Source organism: Pelobates fuscus, chromosome 2 (assembly GCF_036172605.1).
Source record: "Pelobates fuscus isolate aPelFus1 chromosome 2, aPelFus1.pri, whole genome shotgun sequence".
In the NCBI taxonomy this organism is placed as follows: Eukaryota; Metazoa; Chordata; class Amphibia; order Anura; family Pelobatidae; genus Pelobates; species Pelobates fuscus.
The window spans coordinates 351,515,122-351,529,861 of NC_086318.1; the positions used below are offsets into that span (position 1 = coordinate 351,515,122).

Below are 14,740 nucleotides of genomic sequence, written 5' to 3' on the forward strand. Positions count from 1 at the left end.
AGGGCCCTCTCTACCACTCTTCTGCCACTGAAGAGACAAGGAAGAAGGCTGAAGAAAAGACAAGGGAGGGGAACAGAGACATGGATGGAAGGGGGGATGGGGCAGAAGAGGCACTGATTCTTCAATCCATGGGGTAGATGCGAGCTGAATGGACAGTGTGGCTACATCTAAGGTGTAAAATTAGTTTTGAAATGAAAGTTGAGATGATTGAGCTATCCAACCTCTTTACCCATTAAAATACATAACAAAGAGTCCAGATTTTTTTTCAATATGGAATTATTTATTGTTGAATAGAACACAACTGTTTATTTATTTATTTTTTGTGGAAATGATATGTTAGATTAAGTACTTTTCTTAGAGTCTTTTTTGTCCTTTGCAGTCTTATCCAAAATGGTCGTAGGGCTGGCTGTACGTTTTTGAGAATGCATGTACTCGACATAGGATAAAAAGCCATCTTTGTCCAGATCATCCTCCTCTAGGACTTCATCTGTCATGTCTGAATTAAAATAAAAAGTACAAAACGTGCTATTAGTTTCATATGCTAATGAGTGAAATAAAAACATTGGAAGAAAAATTGGGAGGTGTCCAGGAATTATTTGTAATTTGTTCCTCATTCAAAAAGTGAAAACCTAAATGAGATAAAGTAACATGGACCTGAAGACAGTTTAATATATCCCATGCTAAAACGAAGCTCTTCTGGTTAAGAGATTGGAGACTGTGGCTTTAGGCGTGTAATTAGTGTGCAATTCACATTTCTAATAATTGTATTATTGTATGGTAGTATGGTCAGGAGTTCCGAGTTACTGGAATTACTGAGGCTATCCATTGACATTGTCTTACATGTCTTTCAGGGGTTTCTCATTTAGAGGGCCCTCATGTCCTCCCATAACAGAAACACATAATTGTGTTTCCTTTTCGGGCTTTACAAAAATCATTGTACATGCAAAGCCTTTATTAAATATGCGCACATGCAGTGCTTCCGTCATTGAAATCTATAATAAACATTTGGGAGTGCATTGTGTGCTTGCTGTAGGTAGTTTAATGAATGGAAGTCATATTCTGGTGCAGTGCACATGTGTTTGCAACCATACCCATTGCATTTAAAGAGACACTCTTGACCAGCAGTTCCCAAATTGTGTGCTGTGGCGATCTGGGGAGCCGCGATGGGCACACAGGGGCGCAGCAAAATGTTTCCCCGGTGCTATGATTATACCATACCAGGACTCATCGGCAAGCTAGCACTCAAATGCGGCAGCTGGTATAGAGGGAGAGAGGACCCGGGAAGCTCTAATCTGAAGTTCCACCGGGTTCCCCTCTCGTAAACTAGGAGCTTTGCCGCGGTTACCATGGCATCACTCTGAATCACACAAGAGTGAACTCAGGAGTTGCCTCAGGGGCTGTTCACTCTCACCACTTGGACCACCAGGGTTTAGTACTGCCCCTCTCCCAGGCAAAGAATTGAAAATGATTTTTTTAAATAAAAAAAAGTATATATTTAATAATCTGCCCTTCTACCCCCACACACCCACAATATCCCCCCCATACACACAATAACTGTACCCCTCACACACACTGCCCCTCCACCAGGGACGTTTTAGCTGTGAGGCAAACAAGACATTTGCCTTGGGCGGCATTTTCCAGGGGGCGGCAAAAAAGGCCGCCCCCAAATGCCCAGGGCAAATGCCTTGTTAGCCTTGCGGCTAACTGACATGCTGGGCTCGCGGGCGGGCGGCTGGCGAGGGAGCACTTCCTCTGAGCTGTCTGCTTAGCTCCCTCGCGCACCGCAGATTGAGGCTAGGAGCCGGAATATGACATCATATTCCGGCTCCCAGCCTCACTCTGCGGCGCGCGAGGGAGCTGAGCAGAGTGCTCAGGGGAAAGTGCTGCCTCGCCTGCCACCCACCCGCCCAGCAGATAGCCCGCCAGTGCTGCCCGCCCAGCAGCCAATGGGAGCAAGAGACTTCCCCCCCCCCCCCGCAGCATTCCCAAAGGTAAGGAGGCTGGGGGGAGGTTAAATAAAAAAAAATATATATATGTTAATGTTAGTGTGTGTGTGTGTCTGACTGTGTGTGTGTGTGTCTGTTAGTGTGTGTGTGTGTCTGACTGTGTGTGTGTTTGCCTGTTAGTGTGAGTGTGTGTGTCTGTTAGTGAGTGTGTGTGTGTGTGTGTCTGCTAGTGAGTGCGTGTGCCTGTTAGTGTGTGTGTCTGACTGTGTGTGTGTGTCTCTGACTGTGTGTGTGTTTGCCTGTTAGTGTGAGTGTGTGTGTCTGTTAGTAAGTGTGTGTTAGTGAGTGTGTGTGTGTGTCTGCTAGTGAGTGTGTGTCTGACTGTGTGTGTGTCTGACTGTGTGTGTGTCTGTTAGTGTGAGTGTGTTTGCCTGTGAGTATGTGTGTGTTTCTGTTAGCTAGTGTATACGTATCTGTCAGTGAATGTGTGTGTGGGTATTTAGAAGGAGGGGCGGGGGGAAGGGTTGGGTGGGGGTGGTGCAGGGGGGGGGAGGGGGGCACCTGAGTTTTGTCCTGCCTAGGGCAGCACAAAACAAGGATACACCACTGCCTCCAACACACACACACACACTGCCCCACATGCACACACTGCCCCAAATACGCACACATTAAACAGTTTGACTACTTACACTGGGAGGGCACCATGACACTCCTGGCACCATAACCACTACATAGTGGTCTAGTGGTTATTGTGCCTGGATTGTTTCTTTAAATAGTCTACTAGTGCCCCTCCCAAGATTAGGTTCTAGATTAGCCCCTGACCGGGAAACCTTTCTGCTGAACAGTGGCCCAGTATATGCCGCAGCGCTGTACATATATACAACCTAGAAATTTGTTTTGACTTGGGGCACCTTGGAAAAATATTGAAATATTAAGGGCCCCTTGAACCTGAAATGTTTGGGAACCAGTGCTCTAGACCCTTAGAGCAGTTTAGCTTGATGAAGAGTTTTTTCTGTGTATTTTGCGCCACCTTATTTATACATACATCTAGCTTGCTGAAATGCTTTGTGTGTGAAGGGTGGGTCTGCCTTAGCCACACCTCGAGTAGGGGCCGGACTGTGAATTGCCAGGGACCTTTATTTGTTACACTGCTCTAAAGTTGCTTAACACTGAAAGGAGGGACGGTGTCTGGGGGCTCCAGGCACTATAACCAATTGAAACATATGAAGTTGTTATAGTGACTACAGTGTCCCTTTAACATTGTTACACCCCCTGGCTTTTAGTCAGACAACAGGTCCTGTTATTTCCTGTTTTGGTTAGATCAGTGAAGCTAAACTCAAGAGGCAGCAATTGCCCAGAATGACTGCCTTGCGAAGACTTCTCATTGAGCTGCATTGGGAAGTCTGTGATTGGACAGCCACAGAAAATCTGGGCCAGGTTAGAAGGGTAGCGCTTGCAAAGGCAGCAGACAATAGATCTGCAGGTTTTGCAAGCTGGTTTTAGATATAACCCCAATGAAGAAAAAAAAGAAACATAATTAAATGCATGCATGTTGTCATTTGGAGTACATCTACTTAACAGTGATTTTTACATTTGGAGTGTCCCTTTAATGTTTTAAGTGCTTAATCTGCTAACGTGCTTTATTTGCAGCCAAGCAGTTTCTCAAAATGAAAATAATATGGAGGTGTTGGAAGTAAATTTGGGGAAATAAATAATTTGTTTCCTACTTTAACACATTTACATCTATGAAATATATTTGTGTTTGTTTTTTTTACCCATGATTATGTACAATTTGTATACTATGCTGTATTCTACATTTATTCTATGTACTTAAAGAGGTATTCCAAACAGTATAGTGTGTTAGAACTCTGAAATCAATGACCTCAAAATGTCTGTGGAATCCAAACACAGAAATTGTATCTATGTTTTAACATGATACAAGGTAGTCGGTAATACTGGGAATAAGATGAAAATGTTAATGAAATCACCAAGATGAGCTCCCGGGCTGCCACATCTCTGCTGAGCCGTAATCTAGAGAGGCACAGAAACATGTCAGGGGCTCTGGATGTAGTGCCAGTTCTGCTTTGATCTTCTCTTGCAACTGGAGCACAGACTTGATTTTACAGATCGCTTTGAACTGCAGTCCCAAAGCCTTCAGACTTGCATTTTAAATGTAAAAGTCAAATTGGGCGGAAAAAAAATGCAAGAATCTTTTAACCATTATAGTGTCGTGTGCAGTGCAAATAAACTGGCTTTTATAAGATTTGCTTAGATTCAAATATCAATTTGTCCTTTTGTTTCTTATTTAGTTTATTAACGTACAGTCCTTTATATAAAATGTAAATGTTTTATTTGCCCAAAAAACATTAACAAAAATCATTGCCTGCCTTGGCTAAATTGGAGCCAATGCTACCACAAAAAAAAAAAAAAAATAATATTTTGGCTTTGTAATAAGAATGTTCCTTCCTATTTCTAGTCCAGAGATTAAACAAATCTTTATTTATAAAGTAATATTGTATTGTTTCTTATTCACTCAGAGTAATTTGCATTCTGTTTAACCCCTTAAGGACCAAACTTCTGGAATAAAAGGGAATCATGACATGTCACACATGTCATGTGTCCTTAAGGGGTTAAAGGACCACTCTAGTGCCAGGAAAACATACTCGTTTTCCTGGCACTAGAGTGCCCTGAGGGTGCCCCCACCCTCAGGGACCCACTCCCGCCGGGCTCTGGGGGGGAGGAAGGGGTTAAACTTACCTCTTTCTCCAGCGCCGGGCGGGGAGCTCTACTCCTCCTCTCCTTCTTCCTAGCGACGTCATCGGCTGAATGCGCATGCGCGGCAGGAGCCGCGCTCGCATTCAGCCGGTCGCATAGGAAAGCATTTGCAATGCTTTCCTATGGACGCTTGCGTGCTCTCACTGTGATTTTCACAGTGAGAAGCACGCAAGCGCCTCTAGCGGCTGTCAGTGAGACAGCCACTAGAGGATTTGGAGGCTGGATTAACCCTCAGTATAAACATAGCAGTTTCTCTGAAACTGCTATGTTTATAAAAAAAAGGGTTAATCCTAGAGGGACCTGGCACCCAGACCACCTCATTAAGCTGAAGTGGTCTGGGTGCCTAGAGTGGTCCTTTAATCTTTTCAAATAGTGTTCCACATGAATACTTGCTCAGCAAGTGGGATGATACGTTAACCCCTTAAGGACCAAACTTCTGGAATAAAAGGGAATCATGACATGTCACACATGTCATGTGTCCTTAAGGGGTTAAAAAGGGTAACTTTAACACTTTTGAGTAGGGACTTTTTTGTTTAAAATGCCCTATTGTTCACTATGGTTAAAGGGACACTGCAGGCACCCAGACCACTTCTGCCCATTGGGGTGGTCTGGGTGCCAACTCCTACTACTCTTAACCCTGCAACTGTAATTATTGCAGTTTTCTATAAACTGCAATAATTACCTTGCACGGTTAACGCCACCTCTAGTGGCTGTCTACTAGACAGCCACTAGAGGGCACTTCCTGGTTTCTAGCACAGAAAACCTGTGCTAAAGCATCGCTGGACGTCCTCACGCTTTTCAATGCTTTCCTATGGGGAGCTCTAATGCGCATGCGCGGCATTGGCGCGCATGCGCATTAGGTCTCCCCGGCCGGTGGGCAGGATCAGTCTTGCCCACCGGCCGACGTAATGCAGAGGAGGAGCGGCTGCAGAGGAAGAAGCAGCGACGTGGGAGTGGGACATGCAGAAGCAGATCGAGACCCATGGTGAAGCAGTCAGTACACGCTGGAAACTAGGACCACCTGCAGATCACACAGGATTTACCTGACTGCCACACACTACCACTGCTGGGTCTTCATTTGGCCACCGCAAGGAATAGGCTGATTTCATATCTAAAGCAGGGCCTACCTACCTTTCACATCATGTTCCAGCAGTGCTGCTGCTAAATGGTTGTCTTGTTTCATGTATTTCATAATGCTTTCAAATATAGCCTGTCTGTGGGAGCCTCCTTACATTTTTAAGTTAACTACTATTAACTCTATAGCTTTTACTCTCAGTGCAAATAGCCTGCCTACCTAAAACCCCAATGTTCCACCTAACCTGTTTTTCTTGTCCTTTTTATTTTCTTTTAATTAATTTTTAAAAATGTGCTGCTTCTTCTATACACTTCAACTGATATGGCATGTCAATTCATTGCAGAATTTTCAGTGTATAATATGCTATTTTTGTCATTGACAAGCACACCAAAAATAAAGAATTAAAAAATATTTATATTTATGCATTTTGTAACCTAGATATTACCTTTAAATTATACATTATTATTATTATTATTGTTATTTGAAGCTACCTGTCTGGGAACTAAAAATACTAGTGGCAAAGATCGGAAACTTTAATGTATTCCTCTTAGTTTGAAATGCTATGTGCTTAGAGTTATGGGATAACTATTATGTGTCATCACAAGACAGCAAGAATGTGCGTAGAGTTATGGGATAACTATTATGTGTCATCACAAGACAGCAAGCATTCTACAACTCCCAGAGGCCAGGGGAGAGATCTGGGGATGGCGTATAACACCGCTTACCTATATAGTGCTTCATCTTCTCTTCCTTGGAAAATGCATCACCGAGATAATGTTCGAGTGAGTCCTGCAATGCAGCCATTATCTCTAGTCCATCCAAAAGCTTATTGTGATCAAAGTCGTGCATTCTGCAGAATAAAACATAGGACCGTTTTTACCATGCGGTAACACGTATTTAAACCATATGGCCAAAGGTAATGGTATATCCAACAAGCCAATCACAACTATAAGGGCTTGTTGGATATACCATTACCATTACTGCATTGTGTCTATGGCAATTTGTACCCATTCAGCCAAAACAGCATTTTGTAGGTTAGACTAAAAATCTTCTTACCAGTAATCTAGTAAACTCTTTGTTTCTTGTTTGGTATTTCTAATGATAATTGGGGGTTACCCACCTATGGGGGTTTCTTTGTATTAATACAAATAACTCAACTTTTTTTCTTAATTCTTAGACATATGACTTTTTAAAAATTATACATATGACGTATACCTTTATTATTTATACATCCATTATGTTGTATTTTTACATTTATAGCAATGAAAGCTCAAATGTGCATTTTATTGCTTTCCAAATAAAGCATTGTTGTGTTAACCCATTAGAATAATGTTTATTAGATCGGATTATTAGGCTGCAGTATTTTCATATAACCATACTTACGTAAAATAGTAAAACTCCAGTTCGTCTTCAGAGGCCTTCTCCAAGTCAATGTCACCTATTTCATTCTTAAGGTCTTCTTCTAGATGACTACATAATCACAATGCAAAGTAATAATTAATTTTCTGTTAGAATTATAGTAACAAAGGGAAAAGGAATTGAGCCAAGAGGGGAGGGGGGAGGGGGGGGGGACGGACTTTTTAAGGCCAGAGCAATTTAAACTTCATTTGTCAATAGTTCCATATTAATAACTATTTGTAAAAAATATTCTCAATGGCAGACTTAATCTTGGTTTAGCTTCTCATATTTCTAGTTGCTTATTTTATTGCTATATCCAGCTTTCATTCTGTATTTCTGGGCTTTATCCAATAACAAACCACTGGTCATTTTGTCTGCCAACACAAGAATGAATATTCCACTTTTACTGGTTTGTTTTATTTCCTTAATGAACATTCCAAACACCATAACCACTACTGGTCACTCAAATTTGAATTTGTGCTTCAAGGAGGAAATCTGTCTATTGTTCCATTACTTGTTTTTAGAGAAGCTATCTATTTGTAGAAACATAAAATATGTACAAGCAGGCTTCCTGTGTCGAAGGACTGGAATGACTTAAGACAGTTGAATTGTACTATAGCCCATCTTTCTGAGCCACTTACTTTAAGTACAATAGGTTGGACAGATAATAATGAAGTCAGAGTTCCTCTTAGGGGGTCCCATGTTTAGCAGTGTGTGTTTTCTCCAATAATGTATACTGAATTTTGTTAGAACACAGAGTAAAATACTCTACAGACAAATCAAGCTGTCATATCGTAATCTCTCTCGGCTCATAGACCGGCGTTAATAAAGGTAGAAGATACATTTATTGAGGTTGCTCCCGTTGTGGAATGATTCATCTGATTCAAATGATTCATCCAATGTATAAGATGTGCGCTTAAATCCTACATCGATAAACCCTTTCATCAACATCTATATGAAGACTTTTTTTTAAATTATTCTTTATTTTTTTTATAGTGCAAGGAATAACATACAGGCTGGAGATGCCATGACAACAGTATCCAGCATATTGCAGGCTTACATGGTTTTATGCCCCAGCATAGGAGAAGTTTTAATTTTTGTTGGTTGAAATAAACATACAAGACAGGCTAGCTAAACATGTTTGAGAGATGAGTATAGGTATGTTACCAGAGAAAAAACCCTTTCCTGACATGCTAGGTTCAAGAGTAAGTTAAGGAGAGAGAATGGGAAGCATGGTATAGCATGCTTTCCGGGGAACATGGGAACTGTACTGTGGCAGCCATTTTGGGCGCGCCATGCTGTTGATGGTGCGGCAGGTTTCTCAGTTGCAGTGAGGTGAGTGCCCCCAGCGCGAACCGAGATACCCCCCACAGGTCCAGTCCAAAGGGGGGGTTGCCGGGTGGCAGGAGATTCGTCATGAGGAGCGAGCCCTATGTGGAGAGATCGGCCGCCTCTCCCGGGCACCAGGCTGCAGTACAAGCTAGGCCTCTTAGCCGGATGGCTTGGATTTTCACTGTATCGGCACACGTTCTGAGTCACTGAGTTCCCACTCGGTACAGGTCTGTCCACAGTACTTGGGATGCTGCAACCAGTGTGGTTTTGTATATCAATAGCAGGTTTTGTGCTTAAACGTGTCGGAGCTAAGAGAGAACACATCCGGCCATCTTAGCTGCCAGGCCTCCCCGCCCCCCTCCCCCATATGAATAATTTTAAAGGGATACTATAGACACTAAAGCAACTTCAGATTAGTAAAACCACTTTATGCAGTCCTAACCACAACTCTCCCTGTTTGTGACTGACACAGACTGCATGAAACAGAGTTTTTTCAATCAGATGTTAACTTGCTTTATACGTTTTTATCTCCTGCTCTATAACTTGAACATTAATCACACACAGAAGGCTGCTGCTGTGTCTAAAAACAAAATTATTAGAAGACCAGGAGGTAATAAATTCAAAATGTACTAATATTTGCAATAAAGGAAGTTTAAACATTAGAACTCTCTTTACAGGAAATGTTTAGGAAGGCATTGTAAATCACATGCAAGAAGGTGTTGCTAGAGCTGTATAAACAAAGTGATTTGACTCCTAAATTGCAGAAAATTAAGCAGTGAGGTTGCATGGGGCATGATCTATACACTAAAACTGCTTCATTAAGCTAAAGTTTATTTGGTGCATTTAGTGTCCCTTTAATAAACATGCAAAACTCCAAGGTCCATTCCGTTGGATAATTAGGCAATAAAGGAAAAACATTAAGTCTTCAGTGTTTGCTATCAAATGGTTTTAAGAATAGAATGAAAAGGATACCATAGTCTCCTTTAATCATAACTACTACAATGTTTAGTCAGGGCCGCTATCAGGGGGTGACAACCATGACGGTTGTCACGGGCCCGGCGGCCCTGGTGGGCCCGGACTGCTCTGGCAGTCCTGGGCCCCACTTTCCCTCCCTGCACACATAGATAGCGAATATCGCTATCTATGTGTGCAGCCGCGGGCCCCCGGCTCCCCTTTACTGCAGAGGTGGCCCAGGCAGCACACAGCTTCTTCTCTCTTGTAAAAACTCTCGCGAGACCCGGTTGCCATGGCAACGCTCCGCGGGTCTCGCGAGAGTTATTGGAACAGAGGAGAGAAGAGAAGCTGTGTGCTGCCTGGGCCCCCTCTGCGGTAAAGGGGAGCCGGGCCCCCCCCACCGGACCACCAGGGATCATGGAATCTCCCCCCTCCCTGGACAAGGTAAGCAGAAACCATTTAATTGAATTAAAAAAAAAATTATGTAAACATTTTTCCCCCGTCCTCTGAGTCCCACCGGGTGGCCCATGCACTTAGGGCCACCCGGAGGGCTTGTATCAGCAGGGGCCCGGTCGGGCGCTCTTTCCCCCCACGACCGGGCCCCTTGCTTTCCGGCAGCCGGCTGGGAGGGAGTGAGGATGGAGGATCCTCACTCCCATCATCCTCAGGCACCACACTGGACCCCAGGGAATCCACCCTCCAGCAAAAGGTAGGAAACTGGAGGGTGGGTTTAAAAATGTACATTTTACATGTGTGTCAGTATGTCTGTGTGTCAGTATGTCTGTGTGTCAATATATCTGTCTGTGTGTCTGTATATGTCTGTTTGTATGTGTGTCAGTATGTCTGTTTGTCTGTGTGTCTGTGTGTCAATATATCTGTGTGTTTCAGTAGGTCTGTCTGTATGTCAAAATATTTGTGTGCATGTCAGTATGTCTATGTGTGTGTGTCAGTATGTCTGTCAGTGCATGTGCATGCATGTGTCAGTCTCTGTATGTGTCTGTGTGTGTCAGTATATGTGCCTGGATGTGTGTCAGTGTGTCTGTCAGTGTGTGTGTGTGTGTGTGTCAGTATCTCGGTCAGTGTATGTGCCTGTGTGTGGGTGTCAGTATTTCTGTCAGTGTATGTGTGTCAGTATGTTGATCAGTGTGTGTGTCAGTATGTCTGTATATGAGCCTGTGTGTGTCTGTCAGTACGTCTACCAGTGTATGTGTCTGTGTGTGTCAATATATGTACCTGTGTGTCAGTATGTCTGTCAGTGTATGTGCCTGCTTATCTGTATGTAGTCAGTGTATGTATCTGTGTATCTGCTTGTGTGTCAGAGTATGTACCTGTGCATCTGAGCCGCAGCTTTATATACAAATACACCCCTCCATTCAAACTTCAACACTACATACAAGCACACTCCTACATTCAAAAACAAACACTACACATAAATGCACACTTTCATTCAAACTCCAGTACCACATACAAACACATTAACACAAACATACTTTATACAAACACATGCTTACATTCAAACACACAAAACAGTGCTAAATACAACCCTGCAAGCATGGGAAATTGGTAGAGCCCCACCTGTCAAAGCATTGTTAGAGTTGCACGACAGATGGGGTTCTACCTTTAGTCCAATCTTGCAATTGGGTGTCCCAATAAAATTCATTCTATTTAATGCCGCCACTGCATTGGGATGGATGCCGTGATTGCATACCAGGGAGTGAGGGGCGACGGCGGCAGGGCCCAGGGGGCCCAAGCAAGCGGGTCCAGTCGTTATTAAAGACGGCCCTGCACACACACACTGCATACACTAACACAACACACACTGCATACACTAATACAACACACTCTGCATACACTGACACAACACACTCTGCATACACTGACACAAGACACACTCTGCAAACACTGACACAACACACACTCTGCAAACACTGACACAACACACACTCTGCAAACACTGACACAACACACACTCTGCAAACACTGACACAACACACAATGCATACACGAATACAACACACACACACTGCATACACTAACACACACACTGCATCTGCTACACACTAACACACTCTCTGCATTCACTACACTAACACACACTCTGCATCCGCTACACATTAACACACACTCTGCATCCGCTACACATTAACACACACTCTGCATTCACTACAAATTTATACACACTACATTCATTACACTGACACACTCTGCATTTATTACACCCTAACACACACTCTGCATTTATTACACCCTAACACACACTCTGCATTTATTACACACTAACACACACTCTGTACACACACTACATCCACCATAAATTGAAACACTCTGCATTCACTATACACAGACACTGCGTCTAATACACACACTACATCCACTACAGACACTGCATCCACTAAACACATTTCATATAGTACATACAAACACTACATCCACTACACAAACACACACTACATCCACTACTCAAACACACTCTATGTTCACTATACACACTGCATCCGCTACACAAACACACACTCTGCATTCACTGCACAAACAGTATCTAATACACACAAACACTACATCCATTACACACATTCTAATTCACTTCCACTATACACACCACATTCAGTCCTGCATCATTGTCAGTGAACTAGGTAGGGCGTGGGCGGGCCCGGGAGGGGGGGGGGGGGGGGGCCCAGACCTTGTGCTTTGTCAGGGGCCCCAAAATTTCTGATGGCAGCCCTGTGTTTAGTGGTTATTATATATGGAGTGTTCCCTTAAAGCAGAGTTGTCAAATTCTGACCATCAGATGTTGTGGAACAAGTCCCATAATTTTCTGCCCATCTATTCAACTAGGGGAGTGGAGTTTTTCTTTTACCCCTGCTTGAAAGGATCTAATCACCAGCTTGCTTATAGGGATGCTCCAGTGCCACGAAAACAAGGCAGTTTTCCTGGCACTGGAGAATACTGGAGTGCTCCCCTCCCTCCTGCCCCCCATCCCATGTCGCTGAAGGGGTTAAAACCCCTTCAGCCACTTACCTGAATCTAGCACCGATGTCCCTCGGCGCTGGGCCAGGCTCCTTCCCCACTGTCAGCCGGCAGGGGAGACCTAATTATTCAATGCTTTCCCATGGGGAAAATCTGACGCTGGAGGTCCGTGAGGACGCCTAGTGTCAGATAACGGACCAAAATTCCGTTTAGATTCTGGAAGCGCCCCCAGTGGCTGTCTGGTAGACAGTCACTGAAGGCAGACTTAGAGCTGCATTGTAAACATTGCAGTTCTCTGGAATTGCAATGTTTTACATTGCAGCACTAAGTGCAATAGGGACACTGCACCCAGACCATTTCAATTAGCTGAACTGGTCTGGGTGCCTACAGTGTCCCTTTAAGTCTTCTAGGGCCATCAAAATTTGGACCTTGAAGGCAATATATCAGGGAGCTGGATGTTTTTTTGTCACAACAAGATATTTAAGGCTGTAATATTTTAGAATATTTTAACGTCATGGTCTTTGTTTTAATATTTTAAATGAATTCTGAAAGGCATAGTACTTTGCAACAGCTCTGGCATAAAAGAGATTTAAATTTTTCATTTAAATAAAATAACAGTATTTCCCAATGAACTTCATTGCAATGCAACAACAATCCAGCCTTTAAAAATAGATTTATGCAATTGATATTGAGATGAAAGCATGGATCCAAAATATGACCAACAGCCCAATGTCTGAAAACCTTTACGACAGGAGTGCCCAAAAGGTAGATCCCCAGATGTTGCAGAACTACAACTCCCTTGAAGCTTTGCATGCCTTTAGAATGACAAAGCATTATGGAATCTGTAGTTTTAACAAGTCTGGGGATCGATCTACCTTATGTGCACCGCTGCTTTAAGATATAAAACTAGGGGTGAATTGTAAAAATAAAGGAGTTGTACACAGAGAGGAATTAAGACTGGTACAAATAAAATGTACTTACTGGTGATCTGTGATGATTGTTTTATTGTGAAACACATCTGATGGAAAGTTGTCTTTAGCCTTTTTATCAGGAATGCATGTCACAAAACTCCAGGTCAAAACTAAAAAGAACACAAAATGTAACAAGTGCTTCTTCATCATGTTCTTCTAAAGGTGTGCGTGTATCAGGGAGCTATTGCTGAGGTGGCCTCGTCAGCAGCTGCTTGAATTCTCACAGGATCCAACATCATGTGTAGCTATATCACACAGGTTGACAAAAGTCAACACCTATGAGTCACGTTTGAGGAAAAAGAAATATCCACTCGTTTTTGATAAAGCTATATTTTTATTAAACAGTTACAGAATGCAAATTATTTCATGTCTTGGAATTATTTCATGTCTTAGAATTATCAACATATAGTATTTTTCTTTTCTTACAGGTTATTAGGTGCTATTTGGGGTGGGTTTTAAAAGTGCAACTCACCAGCATTACCATGTTATAGCAAATTGAAGAGAGAACGTACATGCTTTGGCCACAATATATCAGGACATTACAGATGTGATACGGTGTTTACTTCAAGAAGGTTATTTACCAAATTGAAAATTGTTGGGAATTCAAAGTGAATTTCAAATATTTGGAAAAAGTAGCCAAACTAGGAAAATTCTTTAAGGTCAGCGAATCTTCCATTTCGACTTTTTTCATGAAGTTTGAAATTAACTTTGAAACACTCACAGTTTTCACTTTAGTGAAGAGCCCTGCACGTGTTTTGGGCGATTATTTTGTATAAAAAGAGGCTGAATGTCAAAAGGTAGCAGAATACGGAATAGTCCACATGGGGACCTCCAGTCTGTTTATGCTCATGCCATTGGTCACATCAAAGCATTAAAAATCTAATTATCTACAGAAATGATTAAAGCTGCATTATCATATTTAGGGTTTCCACGAAGACACAATCTTTGTGACTAACATATAAAGTCTGTGTTGAAAACGCAGTGAAATTCTAACACAATCAGAACATGCTCCTTCAAACCTCTACCCACGCTCCTACCCTCTCTTTCCCATCATATGAAATTCATTCGATTCGCCTCTTCAAACCCTTCTCTGCTAACATTGCCGTTATTTATCACCACCCTGGTTTCCCTCTCCTCTTCCTTGACCACTTTGCTGCCTGGCTACCCTACTTCCTCTCTTCTAATATTCCATCCCTAATTCTCTGAGACTTCAATATTTCCATTAACCCAACTTTGACATCAGCAGCCTCTGAACTACTTTCAGTTACTCCCTCCCTTGGGCTATCAGTGGGCTAATTCTACCACCCATGTAGCTAATTCTA

The 14,740-nt window shown here is 42.7% G+C and overlaps 1 protein-coding gene across 1 annotated transcript; it reads right to left on the reverse strand.

Moving 5' to 3' along the window:
* Window positions 1–304: 304 nt before the first annotated feature.
* LOC134587335 (multiple coagulation factor deficiency protein 2 homolog) lies at window positions 305–13,614 on the reverse strand. Its single transcript, XM_063443634.1, has 4 exons — window positions 13,429–13,614; window positions 7,180–7,266; window positions 6,522–6,646; window positions 305–496 (listed from the first exon to the last, which is right to left on the reverse strand). Exons 1-4 carry the CDS (start codon window positions 13,566–13,568, stop codon window positions 342–344), a joined length of 507 nt encoding a protein of 168 aa, XP_063299704.1. The 5' UTR covers window positions 13,569–13,614; the 3' UTR covers window positions 305–341.
* Between the last annotated feature and the right edge of the window lie 1,126 nt (window positions 13,615–14,740).

What these genes read in the sequence shown, in the direction of transcription:
- LOC134587335 (XM_063443634.1), bottom strand. Translation starts at nt 13,568, where the DNA reads ATGATGAAGAAGCACTTGTTACATTTTGTGTTCTTTTTAGTTTTGACC. An exon ending in ACAATCATCACAGATCACCA is followed by an intron (nt 7,267 to 13,428) that starts GTAAGTACATTT and finishes GTGATTATGTAG; the next exon opens with TCATCTAGAAGAAGACCTTA. An exon ending in GAAGATGAAGCACTATATAG is followed by an intron (nt 497 to 6,521) that starts GTAAGCGGTGTT and finishes ATTTTAATTCAG; the next exon opens with ACATGACAGATGAAGTCCTA.